The 14636-nt window shown below is 37.3% G+C and overlaps 1 protein-coding gene across 3 annotated transcripts in view; it reads right to left on the reverse strand.

Annotated features, from left to right (window-relative positions):
* The window catches only part of LOC149831752 (ubiquitin C-terminal hydrolase 12-like), a 30243-nt gene extending 21022 nt beyond the window's left edge, over positions 1-9221 (reverse strand). For 2 of the 3 annotated variants that reach the window (XM_090014106.1, XM_090014105.1), the window contains exons 1-15: positions 8895-9221; positions 8596-8659; positions 8278-8428; positions 7992-8149; positions 7293-7558; positions 6886-7104; positions 6688-6796; positions 6468-6583; positions 6254-6352; positions 4552-4661; positions 2798-2872; positions 2116-2194; positions 1862-2008; positions 1684-1764; positions 1326-1445 (exon numbers count right to left, since the gene is read on the reverse strand). In XM_090014106.1, coding sequence (XP_089870232.1) covers positions 1326-1445; positions 1684-1764; positions 1862-2008; positions 2116-2194; positions 2798-2872; positions 4552-4661; positions 6254-6352; positions 6468-6583; positions 6688-6796; positions 6886-7104; positions 7293-7558; positions 7992-8149; positions 8278-8428; positions 8596-8659; positions 8895-8927 — 1827 coding nt within the window. In that variant the 5' untranslated portion in view covers positions 8928-9221. The remainder of the gene's footprint in view (positions 1-1325; positions 1446-1683; positions 1765-1861; positions 2009-2115; positions 2195-2797; positions 2873-4551; positions 4662-6253; positions 6353-6467; positions 6584-6687; positions 6797-6885; positions 7105-7292; positions 7559-7991; positions 8150-8277; positions 8429-8595; positions 8660-8894) is intronic. The other variant, XM_090014104.1, reaches the window with a different exon arrangement.
* Between the last annotated feature and the right edge of the window lie 5415 nt (positions 9222-14636).

Genomic DNA, 14636 nt, shown 5'->3' on the forward strand with positions numbered 1-14636 from the left:
ATTTTGTGTTTTTTTATTTTTTATTTGAGGTACCACTTAGGCCCCGCCTAGTCTTTTTAGGGGCTCACCGCCTTGCGCTTTTGACAACTAAGATTTGTAATAATTTTGTATCAGTATGGTGCACTCATACCCATATCCTACGATGTGCCCTTTAAGAATCCCTAATCTCAACAAAAGTACCTCCACCAACAGACTTCATTACTCAGAAGAAACAGGATTATAGGAAGACTGAGGATTAGAGTTCCAAGAATAGAACATAATCATTAAGGCATTGTCTGTATTCAACATTCTTTTTTCTGCTTTATACCAGCAGTGCATGAGTTTTATATTAAAGAAATTAACTTGAAAGGTTAGCAAGATCCAATGATCTATGCTTGTCAGAAACCAACTCCGACCAAAACTATAAAGCCCTAGCAGATACATGATGTGAGAGAAAGAAATAGGCCAAAGTACATTAACAAGTTCTAACAGGCAATAACAGATTCAATTTCATGCATAAACAAAATTTTCCTCTGATAATCATACCATGGCAGTACAAATTTTGTTGCATAACACTCAAGAGTTGATAAAGTGATGGGACACTAAAGAATGGATCAACAAAAAAATGCATCAACTTAGTGCAAAATAAATTAAGTTTCAACATTTTTATGCAGACAAGTTTTCTGTGCACTTCTCGGAAGAATGGCTGATACTTCATTAGACAACGAAGAACGATTGCATGAACAAAAGCAAAATTGGCATTATCTCATAAATAATTTCATGAAGACAAATCTTCATCCAATGAATGCTCCAAGCCATTTTCATGCAGAGTTTGCACCTATTGAACAGGTGGGCCTGTTATAAACTTGTTTATAGAGTTACTACAGACACCAGCACAGTATCTTATCTATATCTTCCCATTATCAAAAGTACACTTACATGTTTCCACATTTTTGCTAATTTGAATTCAAAATTAGTAGCACGTCAAGGTAATGCAAGTGAGAAGTGAAATTATGAGAAAAATACACAAAGAAATTAAAGCAGTCAGCATAAATAGCTTTTGCAAGTGGAAGTTATCCACACCAAAGCAGTGTAACAGCTCTAATAGCCAGAAAATAACCCAGACATGAGATGATGTGATGACAAATAAGCACAGCAAGGACAAGGCATCAACGTAGCACAAGAGCAAACACCAAAGACAGCTGAACCAATGGACGACAAGAAAGAATGACAAAAGAACATTGAATCCCACGCCAAAATTAAAAGCTAACTTTCATTATAGAATTTTCGCCACAAGTAGATTTTTAGCAAAAGAATATTCTAAATAACAACCCATGAAAGTGCACCTTAAAAAGGCTAAAAGGCAGTTGCTTCTGAATACGAAAACTTTGAACTTTGTCATGGTCCACCAGATCAAAATATACGTCCTTGCCAATCTGTTCTGCAAGATCCTCACTCCGAGCAACCTTAAGTGCAATGACCAATTCAGAAAAAGAAAAATGAAAAGAGGTGTCTAATATTTGAAGACCCCAGATCAAACCCACTGGCACACGGGTGTGTCCGTAGCTTTCAAAGGTGGCCCACAGAAGGCAAGGTGGTCGTGGGGCCCAACCCAGAGTTTTCCTTAGCTTCGGCAAGGGTTCCTCGTCATTAAAAAAGATGTCTACTGTGAAATCAAAAGAGATAACTTCCGAAGGTTAGAACCTTTATTATAGTATACAAGTGTGCTTCTGCTTTCTCCTTCTTCTTATGTTCCTTCTCTTCTTGTTCCTTCTTCAACCTAATCTGCGCATTAGGTTCCACCTCCTCAAGTTACAATTCTGTCATTCATAACCATGAATCAATACAAACCTGAATCATATGACTTGTGACTCAGCTTTACCCTTAGATGCTCCGCAATATCCTTTTCATCAACATTACAAATTATTTTCTCCTTGTCACTTTCCCGAATATAAACAAGCATGTACGCATTTGAATATTTTGTAAATTTGAATGGTGTATTATTAAATCCAGGATTTGTCTGTGGTAACTGCAAAAGTAAGCCAGAAAACAAACGTTGAAGAAAATAATTTAACCAGAAAAAGGAATGAACACAGAATCATGTGAAAATTTGTTGTCCTTTTTATGTAACCTCACCTCCTCCTCACCACCATACTGCTCCTCCAATGCTCTCTTTGTGTCTTCTTTTGTTACCCTTTCATCATCAAATTTAAACCTGAACAGCCCAATTTTGTTAGCAATTGGGCTCTTGAAGAAAATGAACTATCCAAAAATATTAATGGACTAAATGATCAATTATATATCTAAGAGTGAGTATCACAAAGTTTCATGAAGGCCTAAGACCTGTAAAAAGATGCACTCTGGAACTCCATTTTCCAAGAGAATCATTAAAGAAGTTAAAAGTTTTGCATAAAAGGAAGTTTCAGAAGGCACTCTAAATAATAAAAATAAAAAACAATATCACAACCCATATTGGTTACATAGCCTAGAAACAACATAGGAATTTCAAAATGTAAAAGAGAACACATTTACCGATAATAAAGTAGCAATCAACAGTTGCTGTAATTTAAGCATATAGCCAGGCATAGCATAAAAACAACACCGGCTACTCCCACACAAAAACAGAAACAAAGAACGCATAAACCTTGAATCAAGATATTTATTTTTCAGACTGTTCCCCAGACAGCCAAGTTACCAGTTAAAATGTCATTGTTATTATAAAGGTGAAGGAAGTCAACTGCAACACCAGCTAATAGTAGCATGAAACAACCACGGGAAAAAAATGACACACTGTAGCAATGATAAATATATAACATACCACTGATCAGAGAGGGTTGGCCTAATAAAAGCATAATAATGTCCTCCATGCACCCCACCACTATGAACTAGAACACTGCAACAGAATAGATACGTACAAAATCAGTAGTCAATAGAAATTAAAATAGAACATAAGGAACACATGGATTGACTGATGCAATCCATCCAAGATTTATAAACTGGAAGTATGCTTGAGGATATGGTGTATGCACTCTTTTTATTTCTGACCTTTAAAAGAGACAGCTAAAGAAACCATATGTTGACAAGGGAACAAAACAGAACGAGAAAAGTTCACTGGTGATAACTACGGAATTTCCTAAAAATCAAAAAACCGGTTTTTTCCCATGTACAAAATCAAGGAGTTTTGGAAATGATGATGATGGTTCTGAAAAGTACATTAATTTTCACCTAGACATGAGACAGCATGATGTTCAGCAGCTTAACTCAAAGGCAGTAGCAAACTCATTTCCAAAGAAAAACAATATTGCAAGGGTATCCACCTGGACCTCTGTAGCACACCCTTTAGGTCCACAAATAAGCAATATAGCAAAAGTAACATTCACTTGCAGCAAGTGACAAAACTTTGGCCATCTAAGCAATCCACTGAGCAAGCAAAAATTATATAGCATATGACATTAAACATGCTTTTTCTGGACCATGTTATGTGACAAAGAACAGAAAAAAAGACATGAATGACATCTGGAACGACTATCTGCCAGTTTCCCTTGGTATTGGATTATTATTTTCAGCTCTGTTCCCACAGAAAATGGCAAGCCAAAGTTGCATTCACAGAAACTCCCTAAATCCTATAGCTTTCTTGCTCAACCATAACATAATTGTTCCCACAAGTGTTTTTCTCACACAGCCTTATTGTCTCTATAATATTACTCTTATACACCTAACTTTCAAATTATTCTAGTGCCAAGTTGCCAACCTTAACAAAAGAATCACATTACAACAAATAAAACACTTAAAGCTGTTTAAAATACAAAAGCTACCATATTAATCAAATTCTGCAATCATCAAATACACACACACATACCCACACTGTGTCTGTGTGTGATGAACTGCAAGACATTTTGGGAGTATGATGCTTCACATGCAGAAGAATGCTACTGCATGTGCATCTCTAAACTAGGATGTTTCATCCTTTCAATCCAAACCTTGATGCAGATCCATTTACAATAAGTTATTTATGTGCCCACCAAAATAAAAAAGAAAGAGCAACAGGATACACCTGCTTTACCTTTGTTACATGACAAATTTTCACTCATTCAGACAGTTTTCCTAGAAATTCACATTATAGCACAGGTTTCAAAGGAAACAAAATCAGAAAATAACATAAAAAAATATCTCGAGAACAAGGTGGATTATCCCAGGATTCAGGAATATCGACCATAGGATGAAAAAACAGGGTAGTCACAGAATAACTTTTCTCACTTTCCACATCCATTAACTGGGTTACCATAGATCTCCATCGAGCTACTTCATAGAGAGCTTGGACAAGTTATTTAATAATCCAGTGTGATAACATTCTGATGGGACTAGCAGACAATGGATGTGTTAGACTGCACATTTCTACTACTAAAAAAAGAAGTGAAAATACCAACTAAGCAAGATAACATATCTTCAAGAAAGTAAACACCATTTAAGGAAGAAAAATCAACAAGCAATAACCATTAATGAATAGCTTTAAAACTCTCTCCAACGATATGAAATGCACAATAGCACCACTTTAATAAAACAATAAAGTACCTGTGAAGCGTGTAAAGGTTCCGAACACTCCTATCCGCATCAGGCGAAAGATATTTACCATCCTCCCTATCAAGGTCCAACTGCAGTGGGAATTCATACCGATCATTTATCTGTAAAACCAGACAAGAGGTTGGATTTCTCTTAGAAACTTTCCAGCATGAAAAGAAGGAGCAGTTGGCAGTTGAAAATCAGATGCTAACTAATTGAAAACCAAGTAAAGATGTGATTCTTATATAATACAATAACCTAGAACAGTTAATAAATAAGCACCAGCTTTTTCAAAAATCCGCTTTTTCAAAAATCCGCTTTTTCATCAATGAGGAAAAAAATAAAAGGAATAAGCCCTCTCACTGCAAACAAAATCATGTGTCAATAAGAATATTATACCATTATTGTAAATCTAGAGACTCACCAGTCCATGATCATACAATTTCTAGTCATGCATTAACCATCTGCCCATAAAGGAAGCAGTGCCTGCTCCACTACCAAGTTAAGAAGTTGCTAACCCCTCCAACGGAGCCAGAGCATGTTGTGCACCAAAAGAATTTCCAATATTAAAACAAAAACAGTTCTGAAAACTTTTATCATACAAAGGGTTTGAAAAAAATAAAGATAGAAAATTCATGAATCAAGAACTCCAATATTAGCATTCAGAAAAATAAAGATCAATAATTAATGAATGAAGAACCCAAACTTGCTGTGGAATCATATTTGTGAACATAAGGATCATGAAAAGACAGGCAAATGTGAGTATCAAAAGTTTCAAAACCAGACTCCTAATCCCACTCATGGTAGCTGGAGGTTTACACGGCATGCAATCATGTATTTTACATGCAATTTTTTGTACTTCAAATAGATAAGTTATTGAGACCATATCTATACATTTCATGCAATTAGATTATGTATTGATCGGTAGTCTTTTTGCACTGTTAGTGTGCTTGTGCCAAGCATACTTCCAGATCAAGCCCTATTGCATGATTGGTACCTGTATCTAGTTCAGTAATTCTTGAATTCTGTCACTAATACACAGTTAGGAATGGAATTACAATTATTAAAAATGGGAATATCATATACAGTTCTTCAAAACCCACACCAACCAAAAGCCTCATTCTTTCAGGATTACAGGAGGCTCATGATGAAAGGATCCCCTTGTACAAATCTGAAAATAATCACTCATAGTTCAAAGGCAAAGCAAGAGAATATGCATCATGATATGGGATATCTTTCGTTATAATCAAATCTCGCTAAGGCTCGTGGTAAATCTTCTAAGAAACCTTCAAACTTCAAAGAAAAGGCTAAGGCACTTCAGAGGACAAAGACTCCTGCTCTTGACATTCCCAAACAAGTGCCCTAAGAAAAAGAGAAAAAGAAATTTAAAAAAAAAAGAGAGATAGAAGAGAGTTAGGCAATTCAGAGGATAAAGACTCCCACCCCTGAAAATCCTAAATAAGTGTCCTTGAGTATATCTTGCTTAATGAGAAGCAGCAAAACCATCATGATGCTAGAAAGATTCTGATATTCAGTGCCTCCAAGAACATCATTTTAGATATTGAGTAAAATATCATGCAATGATTCAAGAAAAAAGGGGAAGAGTCTGAAAAACATGGGGAACCACCATCAAGGGTCTAACACCCCAAAGTTAACATTTGACAGATTTGAGCCATTGAATAAAAATTGGAGAGGATACATGATAAACGGTTACCTTAACCATTGTATCTCGCATAAAATCATATTCAAATCGTTTCAGCTGAAGCTGCAAAACAGGGGGAAAGTCGATAAAAAGGACCCCTTTCTTTGCATCCTGAAAAAATACAATGCAAAAACATTATTTAGTGTGATATATAGCCATATCACGTCAAAGGAAAAAATCATGCAAAAGGCAACGAAATAGATATGTAACTAAGACTGGCTGCCACCTGTAGGCCATATTGCTCTGCGTGATACTTATTATCACCTTCAAGGCGCTCCACTTCCACATACTTGTCAAATGAAGCATAAACATCTCTACATCCTTTGACATCAAGTTGTAGGTCTGAAAAGCATGCAGAATTGGTCAAACATTTAACAGTGCTTATATAAAATCCTGCAGGGAAAAAGAAAGGCCTGATAATGCACACTCAGAGATAAGTGAAATACCATAGAATGACTCCTTCCTTGTTGACTTGTAGTCAACATTGATGCACTCTATGTAGTTCATGTGGTGCCCTTCAAATAACTGTTGTATGGTGCCCTCAACAACAGTGCCCTAAACCATTTAATACCAAATAAATGCAATGAGTTAAAATTAGGCCCTGAGCAATCATTCTGAAACTTCCATTGCACCAGCCATCATACCTTCATCTTGTCTTCCAGCTTTTCACAAAGAACTCTGTTAAGCTCTTGAACATCGTGCTGCATGAAAGAATCATAAGTGTCCCACCCGAAAGATTTTGTCAGCTCTTTTGTGGCAACACTGTTATCACTATACTGGAGCTTATAAAACAAGCTTTGCAAAGCCAGAGGAATACTGCCTGAAGGCATATCATTCTCGGTTGTCGGCATATGATACACTGCCTAAAAGAAAAAAGAAAGACAGAGAGATATTCTCATATCACATCTTAGCTGCTTAACAGTCTCCAAAAAGAACCACGAGAGCACCACACATAGAACTTTTCTATCAAACTAGAAAACAGAGCATCGTACTGGCAGTGTCATGACAATAAAACTACTACCAAACAATAGTGTTCCCAGCCGATTCTAACCTTTCTAAAATAAGGTATATGATACAATGTTTGAAGAAGGGAGTTCATGTAACATGTCGCCCCTTGGTTCTTAAGACCAACATATCCTGTTTCCTTCTTCGAGTCATATGTCCAATAATCAACCACTTTACGAACAGCAACCTCGGCCTCAACAACACATGTGTCGTTTAAAAGAAACCCTTTCCCCGGGTCATATAGGTCACTGAGGGGCATGAAGGAAGTAAAACCCCAATCACCCTCCCGTGCATTGAACTGATGCTGTGTATCTGATCAAACCACAGAATAAGATGGAAAAAACACATAAAAGTTATGATATGATCTTCATAAAGTGTGTCATCGGATCCATGCATATTAACTAGCTAATGCATAACCTTCATAACCATGTTGCCTAACATCAATTTGGAGAAGATGCAAAATAAGTTGAAACATGCATGCAAAATATACCCATTGATTACGAGGCATCTTATAAAAAATGACACGATCGAACAAAAAATGGGGCCTGAAGCGACATTTAGCAAGCAAAACCCCAATCCTCACTAGCTATTCGAACAAATTCATGATGCACCCAATATGGGTGATGAGCAAACATAATGTTATGGGACGATCTCATACAAGTGCACAGAGAGAAAATGGACAACTATTCGACAAACCAACTCAGCAGCAATATGAAGAAAGGGAATGCAAGGTACAATTGCATACCTTTCCTTATGCTGTACTTGCTATGGATTTGATTGACCACAGCCAAGCTAAACTGTGCGTACCGACTCCACCCATAAGGCAGAGTAGCCGAATCCGCCACATCCAAATACATAGACAAATGGTCTACGTTGTTCCCCTTTGGAAATATCAAAATCCTCCTGAAATAGAATGAAATCTCACACCGATCAGAAGGCAATGCTTACTGTCCCCAAAGACTTCCAGCACGATCAAATGATCCGAATCAAATAAGCGCAAAAAAAAAAAACACAAAGTTAGGCATGCCCACCATTTGTAGCCACCGACGATGAACACATCGGAGTAATACTTCTTGACATTCAACCTCGAGAAGTTCTCGATCGTCAAAGTGAACCGCGTCGAGGGCGGCTCCTCGACCTGCTGGTTCTCTGCGGTGCTGATCGTTTCCCCTTGCGCCGCAACTAAGGAAGGCCGACGAAGCAAGCCAAAACCCCAAATAAACCCCCAAGCAATACACCACCAGCAGAATCAAAACAGATGGACAAATTAAACAAACAATAAACTCACAAATCACAAGCGCATAACGAACAAAAAAAAAGGATTTATAAGAGTCCGCGGTTCGGCATACCTTCCATCGACTGCGGTCCGTCATTGAAATCGGAATGAGGGACGAGCATCTCCTCGTCCTCCTGCTGCAGAAACCAGAGGAGAAGCTCAGATCCGGCCGATAACAGAATCAAAACCCTAGAAACTCGCAGAAAGCGCGCCCTCGCGATCGGAATCGCGGACAGTAACCGGACAATTGTGCGCGAAAGGCGAAATCTTCCCGGGGGGGGAAAGGGCAGAATCGGTGAAGCCGAACTAGAAACGAATAAGGGAAAGGATTCGAGACACGACGCAGTAGATGGGGGACATGAAAACGCTTACATCCAAGGGAGGAGGAGGCGTCATCATTGTCATGGAGACCAGGAGATCCTTTTGGATCCGAATTCTGAGATGGGAATCGACGGCGAGAGAGCTCTCTCGCTCTCTCTTTTTCTTTTTTCTCTCTCGCGCTCTCGCGCAGGAAACAGAGACAGGGAGGGGGGGACGGGAGGACCCCGAAATTTAGTTTAGGGGAAAAGGAGAGAGACGGGAGAAGGGAGGATTCTTATTTTCGTGAGATTTTGGGGTACGTAGTTGGGAAGCGTGGGAATTGGGAAATACCCTGGAAGTCCCCTCGGCGAGCTCTTTTACTTATTTCTGCTTTACTTTTCCTTTTATGTCTTATGTACCCTTCTTTTATTAATCTATTATTAACTTATTTAAAGTTGCTTATTAACGTTTTAGCAAAGTGGGTTTAAAACACGCATGCTCTTTAATGACACCTTGAAAACCAAAAAAAAAAAAAAAAGGAATTATTGTTTTACGCAATGCCTACGGAGAAAAAAAATAGTTTTTATTTTGAGAAAGTTTTTAAATGTGCACAATTACATAGGCCTCAAAGGGGTTTGGCATAGTGGCATGAGACCTAGTCAGGTGGCCGAGGTTCAAATCTCATGAGTCAAGGGGTAAGCTCATAGAGTTTTACGCTGCTATGATCTTGAGAGTAGTTTAAGTTATAGTCAGTGGGGATAGGTCTCTGTGGTTTTTCCGTATAAATATCAACAAAATATTTATAAAGAAACAGTGTTTTAAGGATGCTCTAGGATGGATTCAATTTTGCTTGATCTATTTCTCCAGTTTTTTTTTTTCATTGAAAACCCTCAGCATGTGCCATGTGAAATATAAGCATTACATTTTTGCATTTGACGCCCTAATCGGTGGCCTAAAATCTCAAAGAGGCCAACTGGCTATATATATATATATATATATATATATATATATATATAGAGAGAGAGAGAGAGAGAGAGAGAGAGAGAGAGAGAGACTACCTTGAATTCACCACACCATAGAAACTGCCCTTTCTTTCACATTTTTTTCTTGGTTTTTTTTTTTTTTTGGTAAATCAGGCCCTATAGATACGTCATATGTGGTTTGTTTAATCAAAAACGTGATTTAGATTGTCCAACCAAGGCTACGAAATCCAATAGTTTACAATGCTCCAAACTTTTACCATTAAGAAAAAACATTTTTTACGTCAAAACCATTCAATCCAAATTGCATTCTCTAATAAATGGAACATGTTAGAACACATTCGTGGGATCAAATTGGCCAAAAGAAGATCACACCTATATATATATATATATATATATAGAGAGAGAGAGAGAGAGAGAGAGAAAGCTGGGGTTAGGCAAACCCCTACCAGATATACAACCATATACCATAGGGATTTGAACTTGCAATGTCCCTACGCAAGGTGATATACCATAGGGATTTGAACTTGCAACGTCCCTACGCAAGGTGACGTGCACTAACTGCTCCTGCCACACAAGCTGAGGCCCCCTCCCCGTTGGGGCACCTATTTTTTCTTTCAAACAAAAAAGAAATCACACCTATGAGATTTTGCTATATTGTACTCTAAAGTGTAGCCAATATTTTTCAAGTATGGTGTGTGGGTTCTTTTGTTTTTGTTTCAATTACAATTAAAACAAATTGTATGTCACTTGCCAAAATTTTGTAACTCTTTTTTTTTGTCTTTTTTTGTATTTTTAAATGCAAATCATTGTTTTATCATGTATTTAGCAACAAATACTTAAAAATGACAAATTTAAAATGCTTTTATTGAGAGCTTTTAAATTTTTTTCTATTTCTCAGTTTTTTATGGAAATAGAATGTTTGCAAGAACCAAAGATTTGAGAATGATGAGAACATGAGAAATAGGAAATAAAATTAAACGTATGTGAAGGTAGGATTATCATTTTCCACAAATTCTTCCAACAATTACGATGCTTTTAAATGATATGAATGTGGTGCTGTCTAAAATATTATTATTTTTATCAAAGTTTTTGCATTACAAATCATCATTTTCTGCCGTACTTAAATAAATCTCACTATATACATCAGTTCATCTCTGACAATCCAGATTGGATGGGTGTACACAATCTAAAGTTGCCGTGAATTCTCTAAAGAATTATGAAAATATCATATTTCTCTACTTTTTTAGGGAAAAAAAATTTACTTGATGCCACACCAGCTATGCCACGAATTTGATTAACGATAAAGAGCATAATAATCTTTTTTTTTTTTAATGGGAGGGTTCGAACAATAAGATCCCTCGGATATAATAATGTGACCTAACCATCCAGCTATATCATTCATCGGCCATAAAACTAGGCCCTTACAAGTAGAATTTCTTGGCAGGGTATTGTTTGCTACTCTCGAGGGCAAGGAACCCTTTAGTAAAAAAAATATAATATTTTTATTTGTTCAGTTTTTTTTGTCTCTAGATGTGATTTTTATATTAAGTTCAGTAGAAACTGAGATTTGGATCATATTTTTCTGATGTATACATCAGATCTTATGAAGGTTAAAATAAGCGGCCTACATTGTACCAAAATTTCAAACCTGAACAACACATGTTTTTACGCCAAAACAGGGTGTCAATTCCTATTATTTTGATCATTTTGAACACATCATGAGATAAGATTTGGTCAAAACGACACCCCCCCACCCCTCTGCAGTGGCGGATCTAGAATGTTGCTTAAAGGGGGGTTAAAAAAATTTATAATAAAATAAAATATAAAACTAAAATATATCTAGGATTTTGCTTAAAGGGGGCAACAAAATTTTATAATAAAAAAAATATAAATGAGGGCAATATAAATTTTTATAATCAAATAATACAAAATTTCAAAACTTTCTTAAAGGGGGTAACAAAATTTTAGAATAAAATAAAATATAAAACTAAAATATATTCAGGGTTTTGCTTAAAGAGGGGCAACGGATTTTTTATAATAAAACTAAAATATATCCAGGATTTTGCTTAAAGAGGGGCAACAAAATTTTATAATAAATTAAAATATATGACTAAAATATAAAGGGGTGCAATATAAAAATTTATAATAAAATAATGAAATTTTCCCCTAGATCCGCCCTTGCCCCCTATGAGTTCTAACTAGGGGTTCCTTACCCAATAGGGTAGCAAATGCTATCTCTTGCTTGGCATACAACAATCTATCTGATTTAATGTGGGACTTGTTTTAGATCATTAATTGAATCCACATCTGCATGCATAGCGATTCATAAGGTTAAATACTTGTTTCTCTTAAGGCAATACTAAAAGATTAGTGGAATTTTCTTAAATTTACATGAAGCGTGTAGGGATGGCAGTAGACCCAGGGGAAAATGGGGCTCCGCCTTGCCCTGTTTGGACCGGGGATGAAGGGCATGAAACGGGGATAGAGGCGGGGATGAAGGTTAAAATCCTTCTCCCGATCCCCGCCTTGCCCCGCCCTGTCCCCAATCCTTCTAAGGGATGACAATAGACAGAGGGAAAATGGGGCCCCGCCTCGCCTCGTTTGGACCGGGGATGAAGGACATGAAACAGGGATGGAGGCTAAAATCCATACCCGTGCGGGGATGGAGGCTGGGATGGAGGTTCAGTTTTTGAGACGGGGCAGGGGTGGAGACCTTGTCCACCGCCCTTGCCCCTGCCCCCGCCCCCGCCCCTGCCTTTTTCTGGGTCCACTGCCATCCCTAGATGCATGCATGCTGTATTATTATATGATGCCTTTCTTCTAGACCTACGTGACATTGGCATGCCCCAAAGGACACGGGACACGTCCTTTTTTGTTGAATTTTTAATTGGGAATAATATAAGAGAGGACACTATGGGTGTAAGTTGAAGTATCTTTATGACATGGTTCGAGGCTGTTGATATGCCAAACGCTCCTTTTGCTCAAGAGCCTAGTCATTTACAAAACGTACATAGTGAAGGCCACAATGGTTTGCCTTAGCTTGAACTTTGCTCGCAAGGCTGCATATTGGATGAGCAGTACAAATGGAACATGCCATTTCCAATTAGTTTTTGGCGAGACATGGTTTGATTCCATTTGACATAAAACAAGAAGCCCAGTTAAGCTTGACTATGGGTGGCCATTGGGCCCAGCCCACCACATGCTGGGTTTGGGCCGGGCTTTTATCCCGGGCCGGGCCGTGGGCCGACACAGGCCAGCCTGCAGCCCCGGCTCAGTATATATATTATATACATTATATATATTATTATATATAATATAATATATATAATATATTATATTTTATATATAATATATTATATAATAGGCATGGCCCCGCCTGACCCAGCCTTATGTGACCCAACCGTTATAAAACAACGACAACTTTCATGCGCCAGCATGATTCTATCCTAAGCCTTCAGCTTGACATAGGATCCCACTAACCACATGGGTAACCACCACGGTACTTTGATATGCAAGTTTGAAAAAATAATTTTTATATTTACTGTTTAAAATGCATTTTTAACAATATATTATTGAAAATATTTGAAAATTTAAAGTATTAAAATAATATTAGTAAATGTAGGAATGGGCATAGAGGACAAGCCCGGCCCAGGCCCAGGCCCAGGCCCATTTGGAGCTTGGCTTATCAGGTTTAGGGTGTGATTCATGCCGGAAACAATTTGGCCCATTCATTAATGGGTTCAATGGGTTGGGTTTCAGCTCTTTTTTTATTGGGTTTAGGTTTGAAAGGTAACCTATGACCTGGTTCATAAGCCCAATGAGTCGATATTTGTGAGCTGGTCCAACCCACCCAAGTCTGTTTGTAAGTTTATATGTGTTTGGACTTCGACATAATGCTTCAATATTAATTGTGTTGCAACTCAAAAGTCTTGGGCTTCAGGGCAATGAACATCGTTGGAAAGACAAACCTAATTTGTGTTGTTATGATGATGTACTGGTAGGGGTCTGCCTAGGGCTGGTGAACAAACAAAGCAACTGGTGACTCGGCTCTTCACGAACTCGTTCATGATCGGCTCGTACAGTTGGTGAGCCGAGCCACAAGCAGGTCGTCTAGCTTAAATGAGTCGATCCTGAACACAAGGTGTTCAGCTCGGCTCGGCTCGACTCAATAGTGATAGTATAGATAAAGTATATATATTTCTATTCATAATATATATTTTGTGTAATATAAAAAAGGAAGAATGAATAAAATATATATATAAAAAGGCTGAATCAAAATTATATACATAAATATTAACTATGAAGTGTATTTTTTAAAAAGTTATATATATTTTCAAGTATAATATATAAAATGTATATACTCTGTATAAATAACATGAAATATTTTTACATGAGCCAGCTCATGTTCAGCTCGTCTCATTCAAGGATAAGTTGAGCTCGAGCTCGGCTAAACATGAACACAAGCTGAGCCACGAGCTCAATCCACTAGTAACCGAGCCTAAACATGCCCTGTTCAGTTCGTTTGGCTCATTTACCAGCCCTAGGTCTACCTAATCCCATATTGCTTATAAAAAAAACTATCAACTTTAGTTTCCATATTTGATGTAGATTTGTCACCCGATTATCTAACTTTATACAAGAAAATAGGAAAAAACTGAAAATAAATGGAAATTTAAATATTTGGATTTAACTCACCTCAATTATCTGTTAACAATAAGATTTTTTTTTATATGAGAATCCCCAGTCATAATTAAAACAAACTATCTAACTGAAAAATTCAATTTAAGGTAACCTTTTGTCATGATTAACTTCCTAATTATGTATGGGTCCA

This window comes from Nuphar pumila, chromosome 7, assembly GCF_984573655.1.
Source record: "Nuphar pumila chromosome 7, dmNupPumi1.hap1.1, whole genome shotgun sequence".
Taxonomy (NCBI): domain Eukaryota; kingdom Viridiplantae; phylum Streptophyta; class Magnoliopsida; order Nymphaeales; family Nymphaeaceae; genus Nuphar; species Nuphar pumila.